The sequence below is a fragment of the Neovison vison genome, chromosome 9 (assembly GCF_020171115.1).
Source record: "Neovison vison isolate M4711 chromosome 9, ASM_NN_V1, whole genome shotgun sequence".
Taxonomy (NCBI): domain Eukaryota; kingdom Metazoa; phylum Chordata; class Mammalia; order Carnivora; family Mustelidae; genus Neogale; species Neogale vison.
Genome location: NC_058099.1, coordinates 51286913 through 51314313, shown reverse-complemented (window position 1 = coordinate 51314313; position 27401 = coordinate 51286913). Strand labels below are relative to the sequence as shown.

The 27401-nt window shown below is 36.1% G+C and overlaps 1 protein-coding gene across 5 annotated transcripts in view; it reads left to right on the top strand.

The window, feature by feature from the left end:
* Positions 1-27401, top strand: part of CNTLN (centlein) — a 291584-nt gene that overhangs the window by 98468 nt on the left and 165715 nt on the right. For all 5 annotated transcript variants that reach the window (XM_044265616.1, XM_044265615.1, XM_044265613.1 and 2 more), the window contains exons 6-7: positions 2778-2911; positions 12306-12468. In XM_044265616.1, coding sequence (XP_044121551.1) covers positions 2778-2911; positions 12306-12468 — 297 coding nt within the window. The remainder of the gene's footprint in view (positions 1-2777; positions 2912-12305; positions 12469-27401) is intronic.

Below are 27401 nucleotides of genomic sequence, written 5' to 3'. Positions count from 1 at the left end.
CTTCCAAGGCTTTTGCTCCCATGTCTGAGGCATTCTGTTGTATACCTCAACCAGTAATCTTTTGTACCACACATCTGTGGTTTGTTAGTTAACCTTTGATATTTTTGAGCTATCTCCTCCATTTATCCAGTCTTTGATCCCAGTTGGATCAAACAGACATAATGGCTTTGAATCTATAATTCAGGTAGCCCTTGGATAAATTGGAACAGACACACATATTCGTTTACTCTAAAGTCTGTTCTGCTTCCTCTCAAACCAGGAACCAGGATCTCCAACTGGGAACATGGGCTCCTGCCATTCTAAGAATATTACTACTTTAAGATTCACAGTCTTTAAAATGGTCAGCTTGCTGGAGACAGTGTGGGAAGGGCAACTGAAAACTCCATAAATCTTTTGCCCCATTTTTAAGTTGCTTTTATTCTTAGCTCAGCATTTGCTTGGTTGTTGTAAACCTTTGAATGCATTCCGTAGTTTTTCTAACATTGGTTCTGAAAGTTTCTGCTTTCTTTTTGATATTTCTGCCAGGGCAAAATGCTTGGAGCTGTATTATTTTCCTGATGTCACTTATCACCTTTAGTTTTAAATGATAGCTTTACTGTATATATATGGTTCTTCATTGGCAGGTGTTTTTTGTTTGTTTGTTTGTTTGTTTGTTATTTGTTTCTTTGAGCACTTTGAATTATTATCTCAGTGTCTGGCATCATTATTTCTGAAGAAAAGTCAGTTAATTTTACTGAGGTCTCTCGAAAATGAGGAATGGTTTTTCTCTTGTGTTTAAGATTTTCTTGTTTTCGGCTGTCAGTATTTTCACTGTATGTTTGTGGATTTATACATGTACAATACTTGGAGGTTGTTGAGCTTCACAGATGTTTAGATTAAATTTTTTTCATGAGATTTAGGAATTTTTCAGTCATTATTTCTTTGAATTTTTCTTCTATTTTTTATTCTTTTGCCTGTTCTTCTGGTAGTCCCATTATGCTGATGTTGGTGCAGTTTGTGGTGTCCACATTTCTCTTGGGCTGTTAACTTTTTTGTTACTCTTTTTTTCTTGGATTTATCTTTGTTTTTTTCTTATTTTTGTCATCTCATGTTAAATGTTCAGCTACACTAGTGAGTTTTTTTGTGCTCTTCATTTTGTTAATTTTGCTTTTTATCACCAGGAGTTCCATTTTCATTTGAATGTTTTAAAATAATTTACATCACTTTAGTGGCATTTTTTATTATATGTGGCCTTTTCATTTTATCTTTTTTTGTTTTTTAATGATAATGATTTTAATGATAGTGTCCTCAAAGTTCATCCATGTTGTACCATGTGACAGAATTTCCTTTCTTTTTAGGCTTCATTGTTTTCTGTTTTATGTATAGACCCCATTTTTAATCTATTCATCCAGCATCTGGGTGGTTCTACCTCTAAGCTATTATGAGCAGTGCTGGTATGAACGTGGGTGTGCAAATATCTCTTCAAGATACTCCTGCTCTAAGGAGTGAGCTTGCTGGATTATATGGTAGTTACATTTATTTTTAAAGTTTCTTTAAAGATTTTACGTATTTATTTGAGGTAGAGAACACATTTGTGGGGGAAGAGCATGGGAGAGGGACAACTAGGCTCCCTGCTGAGTGTATGGCCTGACGTGGGGTTTGATCCCAGGACCCTGAGATCATGACCTGAGCCCAAAACAGTTAACCAACTGAGAACTGAGCCACTCAGGTACCCCTAGTAGTTATTTTAATGTTTTAAAGAGTTAACAACCCTCTTTTAAGATTTACTTATTTATTTGAGAGAGAGAGTGCATGCAAGTGTTTGTGCATGAGTGGGGGGAAGGGCAGAGGGACAGGGAGAAGGAGAGAATCTCATGCAGACTCCCCACTGAGCAGTCATTGCCCTGTGTAATAAATGGAAATTTGAGAAATACTCAAAAGTGCTTTCTTAGCTGAAAGCCAGTATTTTTATTTTCAAAATATTACTCTGGCTATGGTAAGGTAATATATGAAGTATGAGGTCATGGCTAGAGTAGAGTAGTGGTTGATGTAAAACCTAGTGCTCACTTCTGCAAATAACGAATGTATGTGGGTATACTCTATTTTTAGATATCATATTTATTTAATACTTTATGAAAATAATCAAAGTTTTATAATATATTTTGGAGAAAATACAGCTTTAGAAAATAACATTAATTTTGAAATAGTTTTAAAATGGATAAAAAAACAATTATCTGGAGGAAAACGCCAACTTTAAAAAACTTGAGGAAAAATTTCATCATGATCAGGGGAACTGGGCATTATCTAAATCTCAAGTATTACAAAATTATGTTGATATTTTTGCAGTATTATCTTTTTTTCTCCTGGTGTAGTTATGTGTATACATCTAAAATAGAGGAATTATGAAATATATAGTGTTTGTCCCAAGTACTATTTATGTAAATGAACTCATTTTTATTCACATAATTGATGCTTTTTCATTATACAGGGATTTCTACATTGTAATTTTAATAAGTACATTTCTACATAGGTTTTCATATTTAATTGCTTCAAATTCTTAGCTTTTGTGCCAGAAAGCTGTAATACTTTTTTTATTTTCTGAAAAAAAGTAAACTGTGACTGGTATTTAAGTTATTGTTTGTACTAAAGTTTTTTTAGTTAAGTGAAAATATAAAATTTGAAAATACTACAAATTTTTTACTGTCATTTTGTAGATTAGTTAAATATAATATATTTCATTTATATTTATTTGTTTGATACTTATTATATTTGATTGTGATATAAGTCCTCTGATTTAGGCCTTTGAAGACAATTTAATTGAAGCAAAGAAAGAAATTGAAGCATCACAGAGTAAATATAATGCTCTGTCATTGCAGTTGAATAATAAACAGACTGAACTTAACCAGAAGGATATGGATATTACCCTTGTCAGGCAAGTATATTCAGTTTTTAAATTTAACATTAAGTCATTAGTTATTCAGAATGGTGACATATATGAATATTATTAGCACTCTAAAATAACAAGAGTATGTCTTCTTTGAGGACATATGTTTATGTATTGAAACTATCTGGAATTATATATACGAAACTGGGAATAGTTAACTAAGAGAATCAAAAGATTGGAAAGAGCATTCTCAAAGAGTAGTCTTGTCTCCATTTTTAAAGATTTTATTTATTTATTTGACAGAGAGAGATCACAAGTAGGCAGAGAGCAGGGGGAAAGGGAAAGCAGGCTTTCTGCTGAGCAGAGAGCTCAATGTGGGGCTTGATCCCAGGACCCTGAGGTCATGACCTGAGCTGAAGGCAGAGCCTTAACCCACTGAGCTACCCTGGAGCCCCTTGTCTCCATTTTTAACAAGAGCAGTGCATTCATTCATTGTTTCCTTCCAAAATATTCCCAGCCAGGTGTTATCTAATATTCATTATTGTTCTAATGGGCAATATATGAGAAATCCAATTTGACTTTTTATTTTATTATATTCTAAATAGTTCTAGTTTATGAGATATTCTTTCTATACTAACACAAAGTAGAATTATTTGAAAAACTTGTTTTTAAGTGTTTTGAAATATTTTATACTACCTATTAACTTATTTCAGTTACCTCTATCAGAAAATGGTGTTAGAACAAATCATAAATATATAAATGTATATGCATTCATATATACACATGTCATCTGTATACACATATATACATATACACATATGTATGTATATGCATTTTTTACTTAAACTTGTTAAAGTAAATCATACAATCAAAATTTACCATATGCTTCTGTAAGTAAAATTTCATTCTCTGGTCATACTATCATATATTTAAATACACAAATGTGAGATATTTATATATGTAATATATAAATTCTGTGTGTTTGTATTATATAATATTTGTGTAGTTAAAACTTGATATGTACATACATTTTTTGTATATCTCTCTATTCAGTATATATTTATATGTCTTTACATATATTTAGTACATTGCAAGAGCTATAGATATGTCAGGGCAGGATTTTTGGTTAGATAGCAGTTAATGTATATATATTAGTTTATTACCTAAGCAAAAATTCATTGTATCACAATTTTAAAATCTTATCATAGGATTGAGGACAAGTATAAAATTAAGGATGACAGACTGGTTGGCTTATCTATTCATGGTATAATTATTTTTTTTAAGTCTATAATTTGATGAAGTCAGAAAAATAATTTAAATAGTTATGGAATCATACATTTGTAGAAATCTTAAAATTATCATTTATTCCTATCTTTTTCTCAGTAAGATAATATGCCTTTTAGTCATTGCTTGATACTTACATTTTGTAAGTTGAGGTACTTTTTGAGACTGTTCTTTTCACTTTATATTGTTTATATTTGAACATTGTTTCATTTATTGAGTTGAAATTTGCTTTTTTACAATTATCTTGTAATCCCATTTATCTTGAATCCTTATCTAGAGCATCTCAGAAACAATCTAATCTCTATTCTGTAGCCTAGATCTTCAAATAATGGAAGATTATTTTCAAATAATCTTCAAATAATATCTTTATCTGTAACTTTATCTTTTCATTAGTTAATTAACTCCTCTTATTTCTCATAATTTTTCATATATATATTTCATAGGTGTTACCCTATTTTCAGTTGCATTTCTGAATGCATTCCATATCATTAGTATCTATATTGTCAATATTTTTCTTAAAATATAGCACCTGTAACTGCACATAATATTCTAACAATGATCTTTCTATTTTAGGGTATGATTTGGATGGAACATAGGATATATTCTAGGATGCAACGTAGTGTTAAGTGCATGGCATTTGAATAATCATGTTTTCTACTAAACTTCTCCCCTTTGTGTACTTGAATTTAGTATAAGAGCTATAAGCTATATAGTAAATAAGGCAATAATATCCACAGATGAACATTTTCTTACACAATGGTAAAATAATGGACCATGTGTAATTTTAAAAGCTTGATTATAAGGACTTACGAGGAGGAGAAAATAATCTAGACTCAGAAGTCTGGAACAGAGGACCATGACTCAAACCCTCACAATAGGGTGATAGTTGAGGTATCTGCAGCGTTTCTCCTGAGGAAGGGTTACCTGTTTGGTATATTGTATGTCTCCTTTCCTTCATTAGTTTTATTTCTCAGAGGGGGGTGGTGGTAATTACAATGTACCAGTATCATTTTGTTGAATCTCTATATTGTACAAAAAACACACAAAACCATAATTGTCAGAGAAGTTTTCTAGGCACTTTCTTATTTGGATACACTTTTCCTTATTAGTGTATGACAGAGTTGACCTGTTTTATTTCTTCATGGGTTTATTTCTTTGGAATTCATCCATTTGCATACTTACTGAATATTTGTGTCATCCTCTGTGATATACAACGTTGTTAGGAACTACCTCAAATGATTTTTACCCTGAGTCAGTGTATAAATAAGTATATAAGCACATATATAATAAGGTTATGTCTATGATGCATATAGAACATCTGAGTATATACTTAGAACTTGCATACTTGCATAAAAGTGCTAGCCAACTAAGTTTCCTAATTAAAATTTTTGCCTGAATAGGTAACGATTCTATGATTACATGGAGGGTAGCTAAATGGCTGCATGGAGGGTGGGCCAAATTACATGGACGTGGGCTATCGTTAATGAGTTGGGAATTTTTCTTAAGAAATTACTTACAAATCTTCTATAAAAATAAAACAAAATAAAAGTTAGGATAGTACAGTCATAATCTGGAGGGTTAGAAATATCATCAAAGTCAGAATCCTGAAATTGGATTAATAACCTGGATTGCTAGTGTTCGCAGGGACATAGCAGAAGTAAGTGTAAATTATTTCTGTAAGATGATGTAGTAATTATGTCCTCAAATTATATCCACAGTTTTTTACACTAATGTCTAGCACATAGTCAGAAATATCAAGTAAGGCAAGAATAAAAATAAAAGATGTAAGGACTGGAACTGAAAGGAAAAAACCTTATTATTTGCCTATAATATGATTAATTCACAAAGAAACCTCAACTTACAGAAACATTGTTCAAATTAATAAGTGGGCTTGGCACACTTGGTCGATATAATGTTAGTGAATAAAATTCAGTTGCACCTTTTATGCCAGCAAAATACAAGGAAATGGACTTAATATATGGAAATAATACAATTTACAATATGAGTAAAACTGTGAGTAAAACTGTGAAAAGTACGTATAATGAAAGATGTGTATTACTTCTATGCAGAGAAGTAGAAAACATTATTGACAGAAATAAAAGGTCTAATATGTGTAGGGATATACAAAGTTTTTGATTTAGTAGGCTCAGTATAATAAAGATGTCAATTCTCTCCAAATAGATATTGAGATTTAGATTATCAACAACTGGAATCTGTTACCACCCCCAGACCAGAAGAAGCAAGGAGATAAGCTCTTTCCAGGTCTCGGTTTAAAAAAAAAAAAATCTTGGGAGAGAGGCTGCATATTAGGAGAAGTATCTTTAGGCACAGAAACATTGATGCTGCCACCTGTGGCTCAGCAAAGACGGAGTCAGGAAAAGAAATTTCTGGACCTTTTTTTCTCATTGACCCTCTTTCATCACCAGCAAGCACTCCAACTAATCAAATTCAGTCGGAGGTGGAGGATAAGGGACCAGTATAATGCAGTCTGTGGAGGTCGGCCTCTTAGACTAGAGGACTAGAGAAGAGGGTAGAGATGGTGAACTTTGGAGAGAAGGTGTGCATTCTCCATCACTGTTCTTTTTCAGAGCTCTCCTGGCATTTATTGCTTATTAATTTTTTGGCAAAAATTTAGAGTGAACTTGCTTATTTCTTGTTTAGTATTTAGTTAGAGCATCAAATTGATAAGTAAGCCTGAGAAGAATGGACATCTTAGTGATGCCAGTCTTCCTATCTTAGAGGATGGTATGCCATTCCATTTCTTTCAGTACCTTTGTGTCCTTAGAAGATGTTTTACGTTTCCAAAGGGTTTTGACATTTGTTGTTAAATTTATTTCTAGCTGTTTTATGTTTTTGTTACTGTTTTAAATGGAATATTTCCTTCCCATATAGTTTCCAACTGATTTTACTTTTATCGCTTTTAGTTTTTTGCTGTACTTGTTTGATGTGCTATCATTTCACGGGTAAAGTGTTCACAGTTCTTTTGTTTTACTGTGAATTTTACTTTTTTTGTTTGTAATTTTTTTTTGCCATGGATTTGAATTCTTATGAAATTAATATTGCTGTTCTTTATCTTTGTTTACATTTTTATGATAATAAACAGCAAGTATATAATTATTTGCTATAATGACACATATGAATTATTTTAAAAATCTATGCAGTACAGTGAAGTACAAAGAAGACAGAGGAAAAGTATTACACTTAAAATACAACTCTGGAGAAGTAATAACCATTAAAATTTTGTGAGAATCATCCTAGATTTCCTTAATTTGTATTTATAGGTTGAAGATTAAGTGGACAAAAGTTTTTAGATAAAAAGGACTATATTGAACATATTCTCTTAAAAAGTAGACTTTAGTTTTTGGTGATATAATGGAATAAGACACTGATGTGAAATTGAGAGAAATTAAATATTTTCTCTATAAATACCACTCTCACTCTCTCTCTAAAGCTAGGACCAGAATGACATGAAAAACTTTGGAGGTCAATGTCATTTTTCTTAAAACTACATATTATCTTTATTTTGTTTGACATGCTGCTATGTAAACTTTGGAAAATAGAACATTACATTCAACAGTTTTCATTCCCCCTGATTTTGGGTCTCAAGAGATATAGCATTTATAACCACAGTGACCAAAGATATTTAGGATTAGTCCTATGTTTTGCTTCAGTGTTCATCACTAAACTTTTTACTTTTGATGTGTTCATTTCTGTACTTATTTTGATTCATCTCAGGGGCCTGTTTTCATCAGGGCTTGCCCTGTTGCTAGGGTACGCTTTCTCCCGCATTAGCATCAGCTTTAGCCATGTGATTTATTTTGGCCTGTGGGACAAGGGTGAAAGTAACATATGCCATGTCCTAATGTGATAAAAGTCATTCCCTGATTTGCCTTTGCTTTTTGCCCTCTGCCACCAGAGTGTCATATTTCTAATGCAGTCCACGGCTGCAGTATGTCTTAGAATAGCAGAAAGCCACCTGCAATGTGAACAAGCGGTAAATCTCTGTTTTTGTAAACCATCAAGATTTTTTTTAAACTGCAAAATAACCTAGAGAAGCTGCTTGAAACCCTCTGTCAGTCTTTGGTATCAAACTTGATCTCCACAGGGATATTCCTAATTTATCCCATGCTCCACTCAATCCCTTAGATAGCATCACTGTAACTGAAAGATCACTGGGTTTATCTTTTAGGAACCCAGTATTTTTTAACAGAACTTAACATTCTTCTTGAGACAGGAGAAAATGTTTGTTCTCAGCACTGTGTCAGTTCAAGCCACACCTCCCCTTACTACTTTTCATCCGTGCCTACAGGAACTTCTCAGGTTTGTTACTACCAATTAATTTTATTTTCCATAGCTTTTATTATCCTTATAAATGCTCTCATTATGTGTTTTGATACTATCATAGCATCTTTTTTTTTTTTAGCAATCTTTATGTTATGATTTTCATTTCATCCATTTAATAACTATCTTATGCTATATATCCTAGAAAACAGAGCCTGAGGGAAGCATTAAGTCCTGATTACTTACTTGGGAGATTGAATTCCAGGGGAAAGTAAGAGAAGGAGGAGGAGACAGGCAAGGATAAAAAGTGATTCAAGGAAATGCTTTATTGTGCTGGCTCCTGCTTCATGGTGAGCCCTGAAGAGACAGCAGATGCACTGAATTTGCTACCCAGTTTGATTCTTGACAGACTGTGGGAGAGAAACCATGCTCTAGAGCCATCCATTAGATGGAAAAAGAGAAAGCGAGAAAGTTATCTATCTGGTTTCTTCCTGTGTTCTCTTTGACTGGTAAAAGTCGCTTATGCCTTGCCTGTGTTGTAGCATTTATCCTAACCTGGAAATGGCACAAACATGGAATGCAGCTGGTGGATTTCAAGTGATGGAGCCAGATGAGCTCTGTAAATTTCATAGGTGGAAGTGGTAGTTAATAAGCTGAGACAGAGCAAGCGAATGAGATTGTTAAGAGTCAGGTGTAGGCTGAATCTGAACCTAAGCGTAAGATGTGTCTGCCACACTAACAAATATAATAAGGGACAGGAACTGTCTTAGGTGCACTGTTTATAGTAGTAAACAAAAAAGTCCCCACTTTTACAGAAACTTTATTAAGATCATCTTCACATCTTGTCTTTCTGTTGATAATCCAGAGAGATGTGATAATTTCTTATTCATACTTTTTCTAGACCTTCCTTCTAATTCCTTCAGTAACTTCTCAGAGGTATACTTTTCCTCTGAGTATATACAATAAAATTCCTTTTTTCTTAATTCTTAGTATTCTTTTTTTAATAAGTCCAGTTTGTTTTTCTTTACTCGTTTCCAAATAAGGAAAGATCTAGAAAAATTCAGTGTTTGCTAGTGGTCTAGAGGTATGCCTTTTGTAAGCTTTGTTTGTTGCTTACTTTGATACCGATCAAGTTCCACATTTCACATTTGCAACATTGGTGTACCCTGATCTCATCTACTTTTCAGAAGGTGGCGTGGGGAGACACAGAGGAAGAGTGTAAGAGTGTAAGATGATGCTTCCACTCCACTTACTGGGAGTGTGCCCAGGACGTAGCATGAGATGAGAGACAGTGATATGCTGTTCCCTTAGTTGCTTTTTAATCCTCAGGCGCCTCGTAGTATGAGTGTTTCCCTACTCTTGAGTATGTTCTTTTTTTTTTCTTTTTAAATATTTTATTCATTTACATGAGGGAGGGAAAGTGAGAGAGAGCATGAGCAGGGTGTGGGGTGGGGCAGAGGGAGAAGCAGACTCCCTACTAGCAGGGATCCCGAAGCGGGCTCCATCCCAGGACCCTGTGATCAAGACTGAGCTGAAGGCATATGCTTAAACTGAGCCATGTAGGTACCCCTCGAGTATGTTTTTTTTCTGATTAAAGATACATATATTTTGTTCCACATGACCCTTAAATGCAAGCCAAATAGTGATCTTCTCTTTAAGAAATAACAAATGTCTTCTAGCATTGGAGAAGTGAATTTGTTTTGTTTCACATTACACCAAAAAAATGGTGTTTTTTATCTTTATCATGTCCCCATTCTAAATGCAATCTTTCCTTAGGTCTCCTCGCTAACGTATATTTTGACTATATACCCTGATAGAATTTTAGCCTATCTTCTTCCATAGTTTTTACCAGTGTTATTCTTGAAAAATCGTAGTACTCAGCAAGCATTACTACTGTGGGTCTCTTCTCCCCTTCTCTTTGAGCATTACCTGTCCTGCAGGCATTGTGCCATCATTGATTCTCTTGTTTCTCCTCTCCTGATTTTGAGTTGTTATTTACTGCAAGATTTGTTTTTTTAGAAGAGTTACAGAAAGATGATGCTATAATCTGAATATTTTTATCCACCCAAAATGAATATGTTAAAATTCTAATCCATAATGTGATGGTGTTAGGAAGGGGGCCTTTGGAAGGTGTTTAGGTGGTGAGGATACAGTCCTCCTGAATGGGATTAGTGTTCTTTTTTTTTTTTTTAAGATTTTATTTCTTTATTTGTCAGAGACAGGGAGCAAGAGCAAGCGAGCACAGGTAGACAGAGTGGAAGGCAGAGACAGAGGGAGAAGCAGGCTCCCTGACGAGCAAGGAGCCTGATGTGGGACTCGATCCCAGGACGCTAGGATCATGACCTGAGCTGAAGGTAGCTGCTTAACCAACTGAGCCACCCAGGCATCCCGGAACTAGTATTCTTATAAAAGAGACCTCCAGAGCTCCCTAATGTCTGTCTACCCTGTGAAGATACAACAGGAAGTCTACTACTAAGAAGAGGGCCCTTACTTTGCACTCTGATCATTGACCTCCAGACTCCAGAACTATGAAAAACAAATTTCTATTGTTTGTAAAACTACCCAGGATCTGATACTTTGCTGTAGTGGTCAGAAAGGACTGAGACAGGTGGTGTGTGTTCAGCTATCTGTATGGGTGCAAGGGTTGTTGTTGTATTTGAAAAGCAATTTTCTAAACCTCTAAAAAGCAGAGCCATTCTTCCATGTGGATTTTTATCTGTTTTCAGCAACCATTTGCATATCTCTTTTGTTCCTTCTTTCTCTTAAGACTTCTGAGAATGAATTATCAGTTTGAAGTTAACAGTTTTAAAAAGTTCCATTAAAAAATACAGTCTCTGGAATACGTATTATAAAGTATATTTCTGTGAAACGTATCTCTGTGGTTTTCTCTTCCAATTGAACCTATAAAATACACTCCAGTTTTATATGATGTGTGTCACCTAAGATTCACTCCCACAGAACTCTGGTAACTTTTTTCCCAGAAGCATAGTTTTCTTGGACCCTTAGTGTCATCATTACTGCCACCCCCAGTTCGTTTATCCTTCTCCTTACCACTTGCACCCTGGGTGGGGTAGAAGGACTAGTGTCTACCTTGTGTTGCTCTCCTTCCTTCTGGCTCCCCACCCTCGCCATCTCTTCTTCAGTCTGGATTAGAAGAGTCACAGGGGGGCGCCTGGGTGGCTCAGTGGGTTAAGCCGCTGCCTTCGGCTCAGGTCATGATCTCAGAGTCCTGGGATTGAGTCCCGCATCGGACTCTCTGCTCAGCAGGGAGCCTGCTTCCCTCTCTCTCTCTCTGCCTGCCTCTCTGCCTACTTGTGATTTCTCTCTGTCAAATAAATAAATAAAATCTTTAAAAAAAAAAAAAAAAAGAAGAGTCACAGGAATCTCAGTCCAAACCCCTGAGGTTACAAACCTTTAAGGAACTTTGGTTTGAAACTTTACTTGCCCTTTGGGATTCCTTTTAATGCATTTAAAGTTCTGTATAGTGTACAGTGAAATTCTGACTTATCCACTATTCATAACTGATGACTGTTGTTGACATCAGTACGTATCAGTTCTTGGAACTGAAGTGTAACTTACTTTCAATAAGAAGGTGGTATAATGTCTGTATATCCAAGGTTTTTATTACTATCAGACTATAAAAAAATTGATAAGTATTTGGCTTTGAAAGTCATATTTATTCTATCAATACTTTCTAGGTGTATGTGAGAAATATTAAATACTTTATATGTTATTTCTTTTATTAATATGTTTGCCTGCAGTGAAAAACAGTAGATGAGAGAACTGGAAGACGATCTATAACCTTCAATGAATACAGTTATTTAGCTGAGATGATCTTTATTCCTGCCTCTCTCTATTTATTGCTTCCTTTGCACAGGAAGGAGCTGCAGGAGCTGCAGAACCTTTACAAGCAGAACAGTGCGCATACAGCCCAGCAGGCAGAGCTGATCCAGCAGCTTCAGGTTCTGAATATGGACACGCAGAAAGTCCTGAGGAATCAGGAAGATGTTCACACAGCTGAAAGTATATCATACCAAAAAGTATGCTTTTATTCTGTCATAAAAATGTAAATTTATATGTATGAACTTCTAAAAATATATAGAATTCAAATTTTTTCCAATTTCAACACTTGTTTACTATTCCCTTTTATATGGCTCTTCAGAATTAAAAATGAAATATAATTCAATCTGGTAATATTTGAAATTTTTTGACTTTTCTTTATGGCCACTAAAGCTGAAATATTTAAAATATAGAAGCAAATTTGCTCTATGGGATATTGTTTTTATAAATTGGAATTTTGACATCTACTATAAAACATACCTGACTGTAACTCCCAAACCAGGAAGGACTAGGGGGATTGGAATTACATAGCCTTCTATTATGAGAAATTATTAATCAATTTATTTAAGAGAGCAAGGGAGGAGGGGCAGCAAGAGAGGGATGGAGACAAGCAGACTTCCCACTGATCATAGAGCTCCACATGGGGTTTGATCCCACAGCCATGAGATCATGACCTGAGCCAAAATCAAGAGTGGGACGCTCAGCTGACTGAGCCACTCTTGCACCCCTAAATGTATATTTTTAAATAATGCTTTGGAACAGTGGTTTTCACTGTGTATTCTGTATTCCAGGATGTGGCCAATGTCAAGTGAAAGGGTAATGCCTGTTCTCTCCACTTGGAAGAGAGCAGCTTCACCTTTTTGTTTTGTGTGGTGGGACTGCCCAGTACGCTTTTGCTTCTAAACTAGCTTCCATTGCTAAAATGACTTAAAATACTGGTTATTATTAGTAACTTTAATTATTTTCATGTTTTTCACTTGTATATTTACCTCAAACATTTCTCTCTCTTAATTTTTGCTTTAAAGTCCCCCACTATGGCAATTTATATTCAAATATGTCTTTAAAGTTGCTTGAAAATAAGCCTCATACCCTTTTCTCTTATGTGCTAATACTTCTTTTTCTGTTTCTACTCTCAGCAAGAAAGAACTTGGTAAAGAGGAGGAAAAGGCATTGTTTTCTTCGCTATTTCATTTTTCAATCTTGTGTGCTAAGTACTTTTTTTTAATACTTAACTAAAAATTTGAGATAAAATATTTCAGCCTTAATTGCTTTTTGTTGATTTTTCCTTAGCAACCTCTGCAGAGAGCAATCATCTTTTTTATAACCTACCTGAGAACTTTTGCAGATTCTACATCATTTCAAACAACTGAGTACTTAAGCATTTTTAACTAAAATAATTGTTACCAAAGTATTACTTACGTGCTCGTAATAAACTTTCAAATAACACACAAGTGTATGAGACAAAACAGTAGTTTTCTGCACTTGTACCCAAAGCCCTTGCTTCAGAAGCAACCACTCTTAATATTTGAATATGTCCAAGAGTATCTCTAGAAGAACAGAATATTTTTAAGTCATTTTGTTAAGTATGCAACCGTTAGAAGAATACATTATTATAAGCTATTGAAATAATACTACAGAAGTCCCGATAGTGGTAGTCTAACAGATTCAAATACCCTTCCACTCACCCCAGCTCATTTCATCCCCTCCCCAGGGGTAGTCATCTGAGTAGTCATTCCAGATTTTCCTACATTAGGGACTCTGTGTGTATGTGTACGTACACACATACCACAAATGTAGGCATATTATAATTTTAATATTTATGAACTTACACTATCCTTACTGTGCTTAAACTTGTCATTTTTTAAGTGATATGCCTTGGATGTATTTCCATAACAGTCCATAGAGCTCTGGCTCTCCTCCTGCTCCTCTTAGTCTTCTAGCATGAGTATATATAGTGTGGATTTACAGTCTAATTTTAGGATTATTAAGGTCTCCCTCTCCAACTTTTTGTTATTATAAACTTGTCCACAGAAGATGTTTCCCCTCTCTTCTATAGCATCATTTTTTTCCTCTTCACATACAAATAGGGTGGTATGTTTCTGATCTGGGGGAGAGAACAAAATACACAATAGGAAACAAGTATTGACCTCACTATATTCCTTTTCTTCCCTTCCTTCTTTTCTTTCCTTTTCCAGCAATATTCCTTGAAAGACTTATTTTTTCCCAAAGTTCACTTCTGTCCTCTTCTCTATTGAACCGCTCCAGTCAAGTGTTTGTCCCTTTCCCTCTGCTAAAATTTCTCTTCAGATTTACCTGTGACCCCCACATCGCTCAGTTCAATGATCATATATCAATCTTTATCTTATTTAACTTATTAGCAACATGTGTCTCAATTAATGACTCTCTGTGCCTAGAAAATTCTTTCTTTTTTTCTTTCCCTCCTGGCTTGCAGGCACTTCCAATTGTGTCGCTTTCTTCCTTCCGTTCTAGCTGTTCCTTTTCAGTTCCTTTCTGGTTTTTTCCTTGTCTCCATATCACCTCAATGCTATGTCTCAGGCCCAAATCTTAGGATGTCTTTTTTTTTTTTTTTTCCTGTGTTTAAACTCACACCCTAGTTGATTTTATCCAGTCACCCGAGCTTTCAAAATCAAAATTGTCCATATGCTGATGCCCCCCAAATTTGATTATCTACTCTGCATCTCTAAACTGAACTTTAGGAAAGAATATATGTAATTATCTCCTTAACATTTCTTAACTTCTTAACTAAATGCCTAATGGGCATCTCAGACTTCACATCTTCAAAACTAAACTCTTGTGTACTCTGCCTTCAGTATGTGTTTGAATTTCTGCTACTTTCACCATCTGTGCTGTCACCATTCTTTCCAAACCACTCTCATGTATTACATGGGCTACTGCAGTAGTTTCCCACTTTGTTTCTGTGCTCCTGACCTTAATCCCCTTTGAGTCCATTCTCAACACAGATGCCTGGATGTTTTTGCTTTAACTTCCTAAGTCAAATTAAATCCTTTATTCAGCTCCCTCCAGTGGTTTCCTGTCTCATAAAAGTAAAACACCCAAGTTCTTACTACAACCTGGGAGACCATACATGATCTGGCTCTGCATCACCTTTCTGATCTCATCTTTGCCATTTCTTCTCCTTAATCTCTCCACTGCAGCCACACTTAATTTTGCCTTTTCCCTTGAACATCCAAACCTCAAGGTCTTTGCACTTGCTTTCGCTGCCTAAACACTGTCCCCTGTTATCTGCATAGGTGGTCTTTTTACTGCCTTTATTCTTTACATCTTACAACATAAAAGCTAATTGCTCACTGATACTGAGTAGGAGGAGTAAGAATGATGTATGTTGTAATGGTAGAAGTACATACCTGCGGCCTGTTCCTCTCCTAGGTTAGGGATTAGAGACTCTCCTTGATGAAGTGATACCAGTGATATTTATTCTGAGAAGATAAGACTTCAGTGAAATTAATTAGTTTCTTAATAACTCTTCTTATATGAACTCTACCTCAAGCCATAAATTCCCTAGTCAAAACCCTTACTAAATTTGGAGAGGTAGAGCTTATCACTCCAATTTGGAGAACTTGTCATAACTTCAGCCTTGATCTGGGATACTTTTTGAAACCTGACACACACATTTGCCCAGGATTAAGACCATCTGCTCCAAGAATCATTCTAGATAATGAGAAAGGTGATGGGAATATGTTGTGCTTATGAATAGTATAGAGGTGGGAAAAAAAGAGCAAACTGACATCTGCTGCTTTAAAGATCTGGCTTACTTTCTTTTATGTCTAGTTTCCTTTTTGTCCCTTTTTCCTCTGCTTTGAATTCCTTTTCCTTTTTTCTTGTTCCTCAGAAGTTACCTCTTAGGGGTGTAGTGTAGGAGGGAACTTGACTAATTTTTGACTTGATACTCTTTCTGAAATTTTAATTCTCATTGTAGTATTTTAATTTGAAAGTTATTGTTCCTTTGTTATTATTCCTTTGATAGACAGAAAGAGAGAGCAAAAGTAGTGGGAGAGGGAGAAGGAGAAGCAAACTCCCTGCTGAGCTGGGAGCCTGTTGTAGGACTTGATCCCAGGCCCTGGAGACATGACCTGAGCTGAAGCCATACACTTAACCATCTGAGTCACCCAGGCACCCCTATTCATAAGGTTTTTATTAGTATACTCAACTACTCAACTCAATTCAGAAGTTCTTGATTATTTATTTATATTTTATAAATATAAATATTTAGTAAATATTACAGTTATTTTTCCCTTGCTAGTCTATGTGTAAATAGTTATTCGTAAAAACACAAAATTTTTTTTACCAATTCCATCTCTAAGAGGCAAATATTGTTAACATTCAAATATTTTCTTAGTTTTTTAAAATGCATTTTGACATATCTGTGGATACACTAATATCTTTAACTTCATTACTTTACTACATTATATTAAAATAATATCATGACATATAACTACTTTGGAAATAATAATATAATTTAACTCTATTTCCAGTGTCGATAATGTATTTTGTTTAAATTTTTTACTACTGTTTTTAAAAAATTTTTACTATTATAAATAAAGCTGCAGTAAACATCTCTCTTTATTGTCAGTTCAGACTATTAGTATTCATTGGAGAATATTGAATATGCAGACAAAGACACAGAAGCACACACCCACAGGGCCAGGGAACCATTCCTTTTATGAAAAAGCCAGTAAGAACATTTAAGAGCATACAGTTTATTCTTGTTAGTTCATACATAAAGATAGTCTTGTTTAAGTTAGTTAATGTTGAGAATGCACAGGGGATCATGAAGTTTGAAGGCAACTTGCCTGCCACTTGAGAAATGACCCAGAAGTGTTAAATTATTGAACATTAAGGAGTTGTATACGATGATATCCCACTTTGGATTGTGCAGTTTAAAAAAAAAATCATAGATTTTTTTCCAGTGGAACTATTTTTAAGCTTTATAGGCATATTTTTCTATCTTAATATAAATATCATCCCAGGGGTGCCTGGGTGGCTTAGTGGGTTAAAGCCTCTGCCTTTGGTTCAGGTCATGATCCCAGAGTCCTGGGATCGAGCCCCACATCGGGCTGTCTGCTCTGCAGGGAGCCTGCTTCCTCTTCTCTCTCTCTCTCTGCCTGCCTCTCTGCCTACTTGTGATCTCTGTCAAATAAATAAATAAAATGTTTAGAAAAGAATAAATAAATAAATATCATCCCAGCCCATTTAACTTTTAACTATTTGGGTGAGTAAATGGTTCTGAATGGTATAAAAGTATGGAGAAACTAAGAAAACAAGTAGAAATGCTATCCAGTTGGGGCATAATCCTAAGTAAAGAATATAAAATTTTATGATAAGCCAAGGAGAATCTGTGTTTCCATTTATACACATTATTTCAGAAATGTATTATGTGGATTGAGGTCCAAATTAAGTCATGTCCAGCAACTGTATAATAATGGTTAATATTTCTTGAGCATATTGTGTATCAACAAGTGGGAAAAGGCCTTTTATTTCACTGTTTAAGTTTCATACCAACCCGATGTGGTGTATTATCATTCCTTACTATTTTATAGATCAAGTAGCTGAGGCTGAAAGTATTGTTGAAAGGTGGTAGAGTTCAAATCTACATAATCTTGGGTTCAGAACCCACAATATTAAACTCTGTTATAAAGCCCACTGTATAGTTCCATTATACATGGAATAATGTGGTCCTATCTTTAAAGGATTATGCAAATAGATTCTATAAACTTCCATTGTTCATTCTTAAAAAATTCTTTCAATGTTCAATAATTTTAATGGTGTGAAGTTTATCTTGATATCTAAGTTACTAATGTTACTTAAAGGATTCCATTGCTGGGCACCTGGCTGACTCAGTCAGTAGAGCATGGATCTCAGGGTCACGAGTTCCAGCCCCTATTGGGTATAGAGTTTACTTTAAAAAAAAAAAAAAAAAGATTCCATTGCATTCTTTCTGGTGAAAAGGGATCCTAGCATGTTACCATCCTCTGTGAAAAGGACCCCCATCATCCTCCTTCAGCCACTCATTCTCCTGATTATAAAAATTTGGTTTCTTTTATTTTGCTATGGCATTACAATTTTTAATTTTTTTACTTTCTTTAGATTTTTTTCTTATATATATATTTTTCCCCAGAAAAATATATTAGGGGTAGAATTCAGAATGCTGAAATTTGTGAATGATCACACTACCTTCTTTCTCAAAAATAAGCAGTATGCTACTGTTTAGACCTGTAGTATTCATTACGTCAAGTTAATTATTCATTCTAATCCTGAAGGATTTTACTTAATACTTATGTTTATTCCTCATCCACATGTATTTTTCTAGATTTTTTCCAATAAATTTGAGTAGTCTAATAATCCATGCAACAACTAGATGAAATTGTTTACTTAAAAGTAAGATTTTCAAATATATTTTCACATTAATTTTATTACTTACAAGTAATAATTGGGGTAATACTCAGGTGAGTTGAATAAAAGTTACACTAATAGTTTATCTCAAGTTCTTACTAAACTTACTTTTTGAAGAGTTAGGTCTTCTTAACTTACTGTTTCTAATCGAGTTTCTTTTTCCCCTTTCTCTCAATTTTCTCTTGTTTTTTTGCTTTCCCTCCCATTTCTCCTCCTTTATCCAATTTATTAAGTTGATTTATTTCATAGTATTCATTTCATTGTCAAAAAAGATAAAATCAGTTACCCTCAGTTGTAGGTTGAGAGGAATGTGTAGAGGAGACAATGATGAAGAGAGAAAACTGAAAAAACTTTGAGCACAGGGAAGGGGTTGAGTCATATTTTCCCAGAGGTTCCCTTAACAAATCATTAGTCTCACACACAAAACCTAATAATGTGGAGGGCTTCTCTGGAGGATACACACCCATCAAGAGAAATGAAAGTAAGCTTGTGTGTTTTCTTCCTCTTAGCATGTAGCCATTTATCTAAGGTTTTTTTTTTTTTTATGTCCAACAGTGCCAATTTTATTCCACATCTTACAAGCATTTATAACGCAGACCACAATAGGAGTAATACATCAGTACCTAGTCAGATGATGGCAAGTACCTATAATAAGTTTATTAACTACAAGCAAACCTCATGATGCCAGGTAGTTTCTGCTAAAGCCATTAGCAAGACAATCAAACAGGGAGTGGGTTATGGGAGGTACAGAACCACAAGGACCAACTAAGAATTCATGACGCTGACCACATTGTTCCTTCTGTAGGGGGAAGTTTTAATTGTTTTTCTACATTTGCATTGCCATTTATATATGTGTTTCATTAACTATAGGTAAGGATTGTATCAACTTTTATGATTTCTATACCATCTAACATCTTTGAGGTACTACATATGTGTTTTATCACTTTTTGTTCTACTTAATGATAATTTTATGATGCAGGCAATATCAATTTGGGAAAATAAGGATTTAGGTTATACATTATTTTAGTTTAAACTGCATGTTAAATCAGAGTTTTTCCCCTAATTTTTCTGCTACAAACAGTTTTCAGTGGGAGAATTTATTGCCCCAGTCATAATAGCAAACAGTATACTTATTAAATAGGGAAAATTTTATTCTTTAAGCAAATAGTCATTGGATCACAGAGCATATTCACTTCCAGAATTGTTAAGGTTAACAAAATAGCTTGCTCCTTAACACTAATAAAAATAAGGGGAGAAGAGTACTTTGGTATAAGTCCCTGAAAATTAAAGAACTTGGAGTTTGGGGTCCTATTACTGGAGATAACTTGCATTCTGTCCCCTGGAATTTCTCTTAACATTTTAAACTTTAATTTCTTCAACAGAAAACAGCATCGAGAATAGTAAGCATCCTGGATTATGAATTATGATGATTAATACTTGTATAGATGGAAATATATGATTGAATGTTTTCATAGGCCAGAATCTTGGAAAAAATTCTGATCCATTTTGGCTTTATGGACTATTAGAGGAAAGAATTTGTAGAGAAAAGAGCCTCTCTAAAAACCGTTGTAAGAAATTGTTACTGCTAATAAAGAAAAAGTTATGAACTCCAATGCCTAAACCAATGCAGATGAGTTAATTTGTTGTATTACCTAATTTACTCACTTGAGAACTTTACTAACCCACTCTACTGTTCTTAATGAGATGAGAACAAAATGGCATTTAACAGGGGCACCTGGGTGGCTCAGTGGGTTAAAGCCTTTGCCTTCGGCTCAGGTCATGGTCTGAGGGTCCTGGGATCAAGTTCCGCATCGGGCTCTCTGCTCGTCAGGGAGCCTTCTTCCTCCTCTCTCTCCGCCTGCCTCTCTGCCTGCTTGTGATCTCTCTCTCTCTCTCTCTCTCTGTCAAATAAATAAATAGATGTCTTTTTAAAAAATTATTTAAAAAATAGCATTTAGTGGGACTGGAACATCCTAAACCTTTGCGTTTTTGCGGGATCTCCTAGAGAAATAAAACTTCTATTACCCTGAGGCATTGTCACCCAAAAACACTTCAGAAATGAAAATAGACTTAGCCTCCCTGAAGACTTTTTTTTGTAGCCAAGTTTACCGATGGCCTGGGCCTTGAGTTAAAAATGGCTGGAGGGCTATCTTTGCTGCCTGTACTCTAAGTCCACAAGTGAGTGGTCTCCTTGCTACTGAATAAGTGAAGTCCAATCAGCCATCAAAGAAAATAGCAAGTAGGAAATGTGTATTTGGAGTAAGTACTGAGGAATAAGAGTTGGTCCCAATTCCTGGAGCAGAGCTGATGTAAATCATCTGTTCCAGGCTTTATTTTTTTTTTTTAATTTTTTGTAAACATATAATATATTTTTATCCTTAGGGTATAGGTCTCTGAATCGCCATGTTTACACACTTCACAGCACCCACCATAACACATACCCTCCCCAATGTCCATAATTCCACCCCTCTTTCCCAAACCCCCTCCCCCCAGCAACCCTCAGTTTTTTTTTGAGATTAAGAGTCACTTATGGTTTGTCTCCCTCCCAATTCCATCTTGTTTCATTTATTCTTCTCCCACCCTTTTAACCCCCCATGTTGCAGCTCCACTTCCTCATATCAGGGAGATCATATGATAGTTGTCTTTCTCCGCTTGACTTATTTCGCTAAGCATGATACCCTTTAGTTCCATCCACGTCGTCGCAAATGGCAAGATTTCATTTCTTTTGATGGCTGCATAGTATTCCATTGTGTATATATACCACATCTTCTTTATCCATTCATCTGTTGATGGACCTCTAGGTTCTTTCCATAGTGTGGCTATTATGGACATTGCTGCTATAAACATTCGGGTGCACGTGCCCCTTCGGATCACTACGTTTGTATCTTTAGGGTAAATACCCAGTAGTGCAATTGCTGGGTCATAGGGTAGTTCTATTTTCAACATTTTGAGGAACCTTCATGCTGTTTTCCAGAGTGGTTGCACCAGCTTGCATTCCCACCAACAGTGTAGGAGGGTTCCCCTTTCTCCGCATCCTTGCCAGCATCTGTCATTTCCTGACTTATTAATTTTAGCCATCCTGACTGATGTGGGGTGATATCTCATTGTGGTTTTGCTTTGTATTTCCCTGATGCCGAGTGATGTGGAGCACTTTTTCATGTGTCTGTTTGCCCTCTGGATGTCTTCTTTGCAGAAATGTCTGTTCATGTCTTCTGCCCATTACTTGATTGGATTATTTGTTCTTTGGGTGTTGAGTTTGCTAAGTTCTTTATAGATTTTGGACACTAGTCCTTTATCTGATATGTCGTTTGCAAATATCTTCTCCCATTCTGTTAGTTGTCTTTTGGTTTTGTTAACTGTTTCCTTTGCTTTGCAAAAGCTTCTGATCTTGAGAAAATCCCAATAGTTCATTATTGCCCTTGCTTCCCTTGCCTTTGGCGATGTTCATAGGAAGACATTGCTGCGGCTGAGGTCGAAGAGGTTGCTGCCTGTGTTCTCCTCAAGGATTTTGATGGATTCCTTTCTCACATTGAGGTCCTTCATCCATTTTGAGTCTATTTTCGTGTGTGGTGTAAGGAAATGGTCCAATTTCACCTTTCTGCATGTGGCCGTCCAATTTTCCCAACACCATTTATTGAAGAGGCTGTCTTTTTTCCATTGGACATTCTTTCCTGCTTTGTCGAAGATTAGTTGACCATAGAGTTGAGGGTCTATTTCTGGGCTCTCTATTCTGTTCCATTGGTCTATGTGTCTGTTTTTGTGCCAGTACCATGCTGTCTTGATGATGACAGACTTGTAATAGAGCTTGAAGTCTAGAATTGTGATGCCACCAACTTTGGCTTTCTTTTTCAATATCCCTTTGGCTATTCGAGGTCTTTTCTGTTTTCATATAAATTTTAGGATTATTTGTTCCATTTCTTTGAAAAGAATGGATGGTATTTTGATAGGAATTGCATTAAATGTATAGATTGCTTTAGGTAGCATAGACATTTTCACAATATTTGTTCTTCCAATCCAGGAGCATGGAACATTTTTTCCATTTCTTTGTGTCTTCCTCAATTTCTTTCATGAGTACTTTATAGTTTTCTGAGTATAGATTCCGTGCCTCTTTGGTTAGGTTTATTCCTAGGTATCTTATAGTTTTGGGTGCAATTGTAAATGGGATTGACTCCTTAATTTCTCTTTCTTCTGTCTTGTTGGTGTTGAGAAATGCAACTGATTTCTGTGCATTGATTTTATACCTGACACTTTACTGAATTCCTATACAAGTTCTACCAGTTTTGGAGTGGATTCTTTTGGGTTTTCCACATAGAGTATCATGTCATCTGCGAAGAGTGATAGTTTGACTTCTTCTTTGCCGATTTGGATGCCTTTAATTTCCTTTTGTTGTCTGATTGCTGAGGCTAGGACTTCTAGTACTATGTTGAATAGCAGTGGTGATAATGGACATCCCTGCCGTGTTCCTGACCTTAGTGGAAAAGCTTTCAGTTTTTCTCCATTGAGAATGATATTTGCAGTGGGTTTTTCATAGATGGCTTTGATGATATTGAGGTATGTGCCCTCTATCCCTACTTTGAAGAGTTTTGATTAGGAAGGGATGCTGTACTTTGTCAAATGCTTTTTCACCATTTATTGAGAGTATGGTTCTTGTTCTTTCTTTTATTGTGTTGTATCACATTGATTGATTTGCAGATGTTGAACCAGCCTTGCAGCCCTGGAATAAATCCCTCTTGGTCGTGGTGAATAATTCTTTTAATGTACTGTTGAATCCTATTGGCTAGTATTTTGGTGAGAATTTTCGCATCTGTGATCGTCAAGGATACTGGTCTGTAGTTCTCTTTTTTGATGGGATCCTTGTCTGGTTTTGGGATCAAGGTGATGTTGGCCTCCTAAAATGAGTTTGGAAGTTTTCCTTCCATTTCTGTTTTTTGGAACAGTTTCAGGAGAATAGGAATTAGTTCTTCTTTAAATGTTTGGTAGAATTCCCCCGGGAAGCCGTTTGGCCCTGGGTTTTTGTTTGTTTGGAGATTTTTGATGACCTTTTCAATCTCTTTACTGGTTATGGGTCTGTTCAAGTTTTCTATTTCTTCCTGGTTCAGTTGTGGTAATTTATATGTCTCTAGGAATGCATCTATTTCTTCCAGATTGTCAGATTTGTTGGCGTAGAGTTGCTCATAATATGTTCTTATAATTGTCTGTATTTCTTTGGTGTTAGTTGAGATCTCTCCTCTTTAATTCATGGTTTTATTTATTTGGGTCCTTTCTCTTTTCTTTTTGATAAGTCTGGCCAGGGGGTTATCAGTCTTATTAATTCTTTCAAAGAACCGGCTCCTAGTTTCGTTGATTTGTTCTATTGTTTTTTTGCTTTCTATTTCATTGATTTCTGCTCTGATCTTTATGATTTCTTTTCTCCTGCTGGGTTTAGGGTTTCTTTCTTGTTCTTTCTCCAGCTCCTTTAGGTGTAGGGTTAGGTTGTGTACCTGAGACCTTTCTTGTTTCTTGAGAAAGGCTTGTACCACTATATATTTTCCTCTCAGGACTTCCTTTGTTGTGTCCCACAGATTTTGAATCATTGTGTTTTCATTTTCATTTTTTTCCATGAATTTTTTCAATTCTTCTTTAATTTCCTGGTTGACCCATTCATTCTTTAGTAGGATGCTGTTTAGTCACCAAATTTCCAAATTTCCTTTTGTGATTGAGTTCTAGCTTCAGAGCATTGTTGTCTGAAATATGCAGGGAATGATCCCAATCTTTTGATACTGGTTGAGACCTGATTTAGGACCAAGGATGTTATCTATTCTGGAGAATGTTCCATGTGCACTAGAGAAGAATGTGTATTCTGTTGCTTTGGGATGAAATGTTCTAAATATATCTGTGATGTCCATCTGGTTCAGTGTATCATTTAAGGCCTTTATTTCCTTGTTGATCTTTTGCTTGGATGATCTGTCCATATCAGTGAGGGGAGTGTTAAAGTCCCCTACTATTATTGTATTACTGTTGATGTGTTTCTTTGATTTTGTTATTAATTGGTTTATATAGTTGGCTGCTCTCACGTTAGGGGCTTAGATACTTGTTAGATCTTCTAGTTGGACAGATCCTTTGAGTATGATATAGTATCCTTCTTCATCTCTTATTATAGTCTTTGGCTTAAAATCTAATTGATTTGATATAAGGATTGCCACTCCTGCTTTCTTCTGATGTCCATTAGCATGGTAAATTGCTTCCCACCCCCTCAATTTAAATCTGGAGGTGTCTTCGGGTTTAAAATGCGTTTCTTGTAGGCAATATATAGATGGGTTTTGTTTTTTTATCCATTCTGATACCCTGTGTCTTTTGATTGGGGCATTTAGCCCATTAACATTCAGGGTAACTATTGAGAGATATGAATTTAGTGTCATTGTATTGCTTGTAAGGTCACTGTTCCTGTATATTGTCTCTGTTCCTTTCTGATCTACTGCTTTTAGGCTCTCTCTTTGCTTAGAGGACCCCTTTCAATATTTCCTATAGAGCTGGTTTGGTGTTTGCAAATTCTTTCAGTTTTTGTTTGTCCTGGAAGCTTTTAATCTCTCCTTCTATTTTCAATGATAGCCTAGCTGGACATAGTATTCTTGCCTGCATGTTTTTCTTATTTAGTGCTCAGAATATATCATGCCAGCTCTTTCTGGCCTGCCAGGTCTCTGTGGATAAGTCTGCTGCCAATCTAATATTTTTACCATTGTATGTTACAGACTTCTTTTCCTGGGCTCCTTTCAGGATTTTCTCTTTGTCACTAAGACTTGTAAATTTTCCTATTAGATGACGGGGTGTGGACCTATTTTTACTGATTTTGAGGGGTGTTCTCTGTACCTCCTGGATTTTGATGCTTGTTTCCTTTGCCATATTAGGGAAATTCTCTTCAGTAATTCTCTCCGATATACCTTCTGCTCCCCTCTCTATTTCTTTTTCTTCTGGAATCCCAATTATTCTAATGTTGTTTCGTCTTATGGTGTCACTTATCTCTCGAATTCTCCCCTCTTGGTCCAGTAGCTCTTTGTCCCTCTTTTGTTCAGCTTCTTTATTCTCTGTCATTTGGTCTTCTATATTGCTAATTCTTTCTTCTGTCTCATTTATCCTAGCAGTGCGAGCCTCCATTTTTTATTGCACCTCATTAATAGCTTTTTTGATTTCAACTTGGTTAGATTTTAGTTCTTTCATTTCTCCAGAAAGGGCTTTTGTATCTCCCGAAAGGGTTTCTCTAATATCTTCCATGCCTTTTTCGAGCTGGGCTAGAACCTTGAGAATCATCATTCTGAACTCTAGATCTGGCATATTACCAATGTCTGTATTGATTAGGTCCCTAGCCTTCGGTACTGCCTCTTGTTCTTTTTTTTGTGTTGAATTTTTCCAACTTGTCATTTTGTCCAGATAAGAGTATATGAAGGAGCAAGTAAAATACTAAAAGGGTGGCAAAGACCCCAGGAAAATATGCTTTAACCAAATCAGAAGAGATCCCAAATCGTGGGGGCAGAAAGGGGATAAAAAGAGGTTCAGGAAAAAAAAAAAAAGAAAACGAATAAAGAAAAAATATAAAAAAAAAAGAAAAAAATATATATCAGATAAACTGGTTAAAAAACATTAAAAAAGAAAAGGGTAAAGGTTAAAAAAAATTTAGCAGCAGAAGAAAAAAAATTGAAAAAGAAAAAAAATTTCAATTGACTGCGAGACTAAATAATCATGGGGAGAAAGCCATGAGTTAGTTCCACGCTTTGCTTTCTCCTCCTCTGGAATTCCGCTGCACTCCTTGGGTGAACTTGGTCCTGGCTGGATTTCTTGTTGATCTTCTGGGGGAGGGGCCTGTTGTAGTGATTCTCAAGGGTCTTTGCTCCAGGTGGAATTGCACCACCCTTACCAGGGGCCAGGCTGAGTAATCTGCTCGGGTTTGCTTTCCGGAGCTTTTGTCCCCTGAGCACTTTCCGTAGAGTTCCAGAGGACGGGAATGAAAATGGCAGCCTCCCAGTCTCCGGCCCGGAGGAGCTGAGAGCTCGGGGCCCCACTCCTCAGTGCGCCCTAAGAGAATAGCACCCAATTACTCTTGTCTCCCTGGCCTCCAGCCACGCTCTGAGCTCACCGACCCTGCGAGTGGTTCAAGGTAACCCCGAGCTGAGAGCTCACTCCTCAGCTCTGTCTCTGTAGCCGGCTTCCCTGTTCTAATACCTATAAGCTCTGCGACACTCAGACACCCCTGATCCTTCTGTGACCCTGTGGGACCTGAGGCCACGCTGACCCCGCATGGGCTTCACCCTGGTTTAGCCTCTGGAGCCATGTCCCTCAGCGGAACAGACTTTTAAAATATTGATTTTTTTTTTTTTAAGATTTTATTTATTTATTTGAGAGAGAGAGACAGTGAGAGAGAGCATGAGCGAGGAGAAGGTCAGAGGGCAAAGCAGACTCCCCATGGAGCTGGGAGCCCGATGTGGGACTCGATCCCGGGACTCCAGGATCACGACCTGAGCCGAAGGCAGTCGTCCAACCAACTGAGCCACCCAGGCCTCCCTAAAATATTGATTTTGTGCTCTGTTGCTCCGCCGCTTGGTGGGAGCCGGCCCCTCCCCCCACAGTCTATCTTCCTGTCGCTTTGAATTCACTTCTCCGCCAGTCCTACCTTTCAGAAAGTGGTTGATTTTCTGTTTCTAGAATTGCTGTTCTTCTGTTCAATCTCCCG